At 64.4% G+C, this 5106-nt stretch overlaps 1 protein-coding gene across 1 annotated transcript in view; it reads left to right on the plus strand.

Moving 5' to 3' along the window:
• DCST2 (DC-STAMP domain containing 2) overlaps positions 1 to 2875 on the plus strand; it is a 6438-nt gene extending 3563 nt beyond the window's left edge. Inside the window, exons 9-13 of the mRNA XM_025040895.1 lie at positions 617 to 784; positions 907 to 1007; positions 1603 to 1733; positions 2037 to 2164; positions 2491 to 2875. Of these exons, the coding sequence (XP_024896663.1) occupies positions 617 to 784; positions 907 to 1007; positions 1603 to 1733; positions 2037 to 2164; positions 2491 to 2588 (626 nt within the window). The 3' untranslated portion in view covers positions 2589 to 2875. The remainder of the gene's footprint in view (positions 1 to 616; positions 785 to 906; positions 1008 to 1602; positions 1734 to 2036; positions 2165 to 2490) is intronic.
• The last annotated feature ends 2231 nt before the right edge of the window (positions 2876 to 5106 follow it).

Here is a 5106-nt window from a genome sequence, read left to right on the forward strand (position 1 = left end):
TTTCCCTGCCTGGTAAGCCCTGTGTCCGGGCCCAGGCGACACCATAACGGAGTCGTTAAGATCACTAGCCCCGTTACCAGACTGGCCTGGGTTCAAATCCCGACTCGGCCCTGTGCCAGGCAGTGACCTCACGAGAGTGGCTTAGGCCCCCCGAGCTTCCTTCTCCTCGCGTGAACGTTGGGACGATCGTGGCCGCAGCCTGTCTGGGTCACTCTGGGGAGTAAATGACGCCGCGCGTGTTGACTGCCCAGCAGGCCGCTGATGGCGAGTGTGCCACAAACGGGGTACAGAGAACCTAAGCCAGAGAGCCGACAGAAAAGGCGAAGCCGCTTGTCCGCGGCCGCTGCATGATCAGTGCTTAGCAGATGCTGAAAACGAGTTCTCCTGGGCGGTCGTGGAGGCAAGGGATGGACTCACTGACCGTCGAGGTCAGCTCAGACCCGGTGGCCTGGGCAGGCAGACCAGGCACCACGGAGCCAGTCCCGGGGGCCAGGTGCCTGGGGCGTCAAAGGCCCCTCGCCGGGGGCACGGGGCCACCACCCTGCAGAAGACGTGGCTGTCCGTGCCGGGCGGTGTGGCCGCTGCCGTGCGTGCCTCACGTGGGTCTCTGTGCCAGGCCCTGTGCTGGTCTCCATAACCGTGGAAGGCAATGGCTACTCTGGGAGGATCTACCGCGACCTGGTGTCGGCCTTCGACGTCCTGCAGCACGGCAACATCACGGTCCTGTCCAGGCGCTGTCTCCTGAGTCCCTCGGAGCCTGACAGCACCGGTTACGTGGCCATCGGTAACCACCACGGCCCGAGGGCGCTGGGCGACAGGCCACCCCCGGGGCCGAGGGGTGCAGGCTGCGGGGTGTGGCTGGCCCCCGCGCCCACCAGCCGGCTCCTGTGCCTGCTGTGTCCCCAGGCGTCATGTACGGCCTCTGCTTCGTTGTCACCCTGTTCGGCTGCTACGTCAGCCGGCTGCGGCGTGTCATCTGTGCTTCCTACTACCCATCCCGGGAGCAGGTGCGTGGCCCACAGTCCCTGCCCCTCCCCAGGGGGGTGAGCGCGTGGCTGTCTGTCTCGGTGTGGGGGAGCTTTGAGTCCTTCAGCAGCCCCACCCCCTCTCCTCTGGTTGAACCCCAAAGCACATCACCTGGACTGTAGATCTCTGGGCCCCAGACGGAGCTGGGAAAAGTGGGGCTCCTTCGCAGGGCTTCCTGAGACGGAGGCAGCCTCCTCCGCGCTGCTAACCCTGCGTGGAAAGCTGCATCTGCTCCTTTGTGCATTACCTCCCGAGCACCTACTGTGTGCCAGCCACAATGCTGGCCTCGGGATGTCCAGGCAAAGCAAACGCAGCTTCTCCCGGAGGCCAGACAGGCTCCCAACGAAGCACTGCAAGTAAACAAGTGTCTTGACTAAAGAACAAATAAAGCTCCATAGAATCCCAGAGGAGGAGACGGCTCTCTTCCCGGGGGAAGTCCAGGAGGCTTCCCGGAGGAAGGGGCATTGCTGAGCCCAGCCCAGAGGGACTCAGGAAAGTGGGGCAGAAGGCAAAGGTAGGGGGTGGGAACGGGTGCCGAGGGCCCGAGGGGACCCAGCCCTGGCCTGCCCCCCCCAGGAGAGGATCTCCTACCTCTACAATGTGCTTCTGAGCCGCCGAACCAACCTGCTGGCTGCTCTGCACCGGACGGTGAGGCGGAGGGCTGCTGACCAGGGCCACGCGAGTGTCCTCCAAGTGCTGGCCAGGCGGTGAGCCCTCTGTCCTTCTTTGGAGGAGTGGGGCGAGAGGGGGCAGAAAAAGAGCCAGAGGTCAGAATGGCTCTCTGACCTTCCCTTGCGTCCAGAGGCCGGTGAGAGAGGGTCCCCTGCCGTGCCATTCTGGCAGTGAGGGGGAGAAGGAGGGGTGAGCGCCTGGGAGTGGGGAGTGAGGTTGCAGAGGGACGAAGCTTAGATGGCAGCAAGGCCCCCCCTTTGGCCTGAAGGGTGGTGCTGGGGAGCCCGAGGGGCCGGCCGGCCGGGCTGGCCTGCTGAGTGTCCGGCCCCGGTCCTCAGGTGTGTCTGCCTGGCTCCGTTTCTCAGCCGCATTGGGCAGCGCCCGTCCTACTGCCTGGGCTGCGGGCAGCCCCAAGACGAGGGGGACACGGAGAACTTCGTGTCCTGCAGCACCCCCGGCTGCCGAGGTGCGGGTCCTGGCAGCATGCCTCTCCCTGCGGGGACTCACCCTCTGCCTGTGACAAGCAGCTGTGCTCCTTCCTTTAGGGACCCTTCCGGCCTCACCTTTGCGTTCCCCCCTTCATTACTATGCATGTTCGCATTTACATGGACCCTCAGCTCACCTCCTGTTTGCCTTAATTCTCCCACGTGGGAGCAGAATCGATATGCAAATTCCTTAGTGTGCTCCGGAGGACAAGGACAGTCGCCCCAAGGGTGGGGTGGGGGAGGAAGCCGGGGAGCGCAGTGGGGGGCGGCTGAGCTCAAGTTCACCTTCCCTCCCGGCCTCCCCCAGGTCTCTTCTGCTGCACCTGCTACGGCCTCCTGGCCAACACCTGCTCTGTGTGTGCATCTCCTCTCTCCTACCAGGGCGGCCTGGACCTGGAGCTGTGAGTCCAGGGCTGGGGCGGCTGGAGTCCGTGGGGGCGGTGGGAGCAGCCACCCCTCCCCCGGGACCTGCGTGAGCCACTGAGATGGGAGGCTTCTCCAGGGACTCCAGTGACGAGGAGGGCCCCCGGCTGTGGCTAGCTGCAGCGCGAAGGGAGGGCCCCGCCCAGGAGGGCGTCCTGCGGCGGCAGCTGGAGGACGCGCTGGGGACCCTCTCGCCCTCCGGGTCCGAGTCCGGCCCTGAGCTCAGGTGAGCAGAGAGCAGCTGGGGCTTGGAGGCCTCGGCCTGTCCTGTCGCCTTTACAAAGGACTTCTGTACAAAGGGGTGCCTGGCCCTCTGCTAGAGCTGGAGCCAGGGACGAAGCGGGGGAGGGCGTGGAGGTCTGCCCAGAGCCCGCCGTGTCAGCACCCCAGAGCCTACCGAATGAGGGGGCGGCGGACAGTGAGTCAAGTGACAGCAAGGGAGGCATGAGGCAGGCTCCGGGCGTGCGGAGGAGGAGGAGGAGGGTTTGCTAGGGTGGGGAGTGAAGGGAAGCTCACAGGGGGCCTGTGTGAGCTGGCAGAGTGTGTCTGGGTGGGTGCCTCAGAGAGCACTGGGAGACGAGGGTGGGAGTCAGGGGGGGCAGGGACGGGCAAGGCCTGACTCACCATCCGAAGATCTTTGGTCAGGAAGTGCCGTGTCCGTAATCGTGTCCTAGGGCCATCAGCTAAGAAGGCAGAGAGGACGCTGTCTCAGTTCAGACTGGGCGTTTATGCTTGGGAGGAGGGACAGGCCTGGGAAAGAGGAATGGCCGGGGTCCGAGGCCTTCAAAGAGTCTGTAGGGAACCCAGCTGGAGATGCCCAGGGAGCAGTGAGAGAGCGGGCAGGGCTCTGCGCGGAGGTTTATTTGGGGGGTTGTTGACTTCGAGACTTAAGAGCACAGCAGGCGAGGAGAGGGGCTCAGCCGCAAACCGAGGACGAGCCAGCGGAGGCTCCAGCACGGCGGAGAGCCGGGCGGAAGGAGAGGAAGGAGAGGAGACATCGGGCTGGATGAGGGCTGCAGACCCGCCATTGAATTTGGTGCTTGAGAGATCACTGGAGTGGCTGCTGTGGACATTTTTGGTGCCAACGGGAAGGCCCAGACCATGACGGGTTGAGGGGAGACTGAGAGAAAAGACTCAGAGACAAACAGAGGACGAGGCTCCGCATCGCAAGAAGTGCGAGAATGTTCTTCTGAGTTATCACTGCCGTCATCGGAGCAAGGAAGCCAGATGGTGGAGAGGGAGCTTCGCACAGCACAGCAGCTCCAAGGGGACCCAGCGCTAAAGGGTTTGCTCTCCCAGGACGGGGAGATTTGAGGCTTTAGGAGGTGGAAAGAGAGGGCTGCCTGCTGGAGAGATGGGACCTGGGGCCAGGTGGGCGGGGCTCTGCCTGGGCAGGAGGCGAGAGGCACGTCCCCCTGGGCAGAATGGAGCCCGCTGGCTCAGGTCCCTTGGCCTCGTCTCCTGGGGAGTAGGAGGGAAGGGCGCCTGCGGAGAGCGGAGGAGGGGCTGGGAGTGGAATACAGGTCTCCGGCAGTGGGCGGTGGCGGGTGAAATACCTGCCTCGGGGAGTGGGCAAAGGGGCCCAGACGGGAAGTCAAGCGGTTTCCAGGGGCGTGAAAGGCCCGGATGATGTTGAAACCCATAACCCGTAACGACCGCCCGGTGTGCTTGGTCGTGTGCTTTGCTCGGGCTACTGTGGTGGTCAGGAGCAGGATTCGAGGGGTGGAGGCTTTCCCTGGGCAGTCGGGGAAGCACAGGATGGAGGACTGGGGTGTCTTCGGGAAGGGTGTCCGAGATGACCGGCCTTGGGGAAGGGAAGGGCCTGAGGCCCCAGGGGCAGTCCAGGGTCTGAGTCAGGGTGAGGGGTTGGAGCATGGACAGTGGCCGGGAGGGACAGAGAGGATGAGGCACAGGCGGGAAGAATCCTGGGATAAACCCAGTGAGTGGCTGACGTGGGGAGGGCGGGCAGAAGTGAAGGGCTTAGGGCCTACGGCTGGGGAGGCCAAGGACTGAAAGGCCAGAGCTGGATGAGTCCGCAAGGGGCTGCCGGTGTGGAACGGCACCCGGAAGGGTGTGGCTGGGCGCCCGGCAGGCCTGAGGAGACACCCAGCGGTGTCACCGCCATCAGCCAGGGGGTTTAAGAGGCGAACAGCCCCCACCTGAGCAGAGTGTCCAGTGGGCACATTCCAGGGGAGGGGGCTGCCATAGTGGCCAGAGGACAGGGGAAGGGCAGCTTCTTTTCTAGAGGCTCCTGAGGGCTCAGGGAGTTCAAAGCTGGGTTGCCAGAGGGGGCAGCGTGAGCCCTGAGCAGGTATTGTCACGAGGTCACTGCTGGTTCTGCCCTCACTAGCCACGTGACCTTGGGCAAGTCACTGCCCGCTGGCCTCTCAGCATGGGCTGAAATCAGATGTCCACAGCCATGGCTACTGTGCCTGGGGGCCTGTGAGGGCGGTAGGGCTGGTGCTTAACAGGAGGCAAACCTCCTGGGGGACAGGGGGCA

Source organism: Pteropus alecto, unplaced genomic scaffold (assembly GCF_000325575.1).
Source record: "Pteropus alecto unplaced genomic scaffold, ASM32557v1 scaffold49, whole genome shotgun sequence".
Lineage (NCBI taxonomy): Eukaryota > Metazoa > Chordata > Mammalia > Chiroptera > Pteropodidae > Pteropus > Pteropus alecto.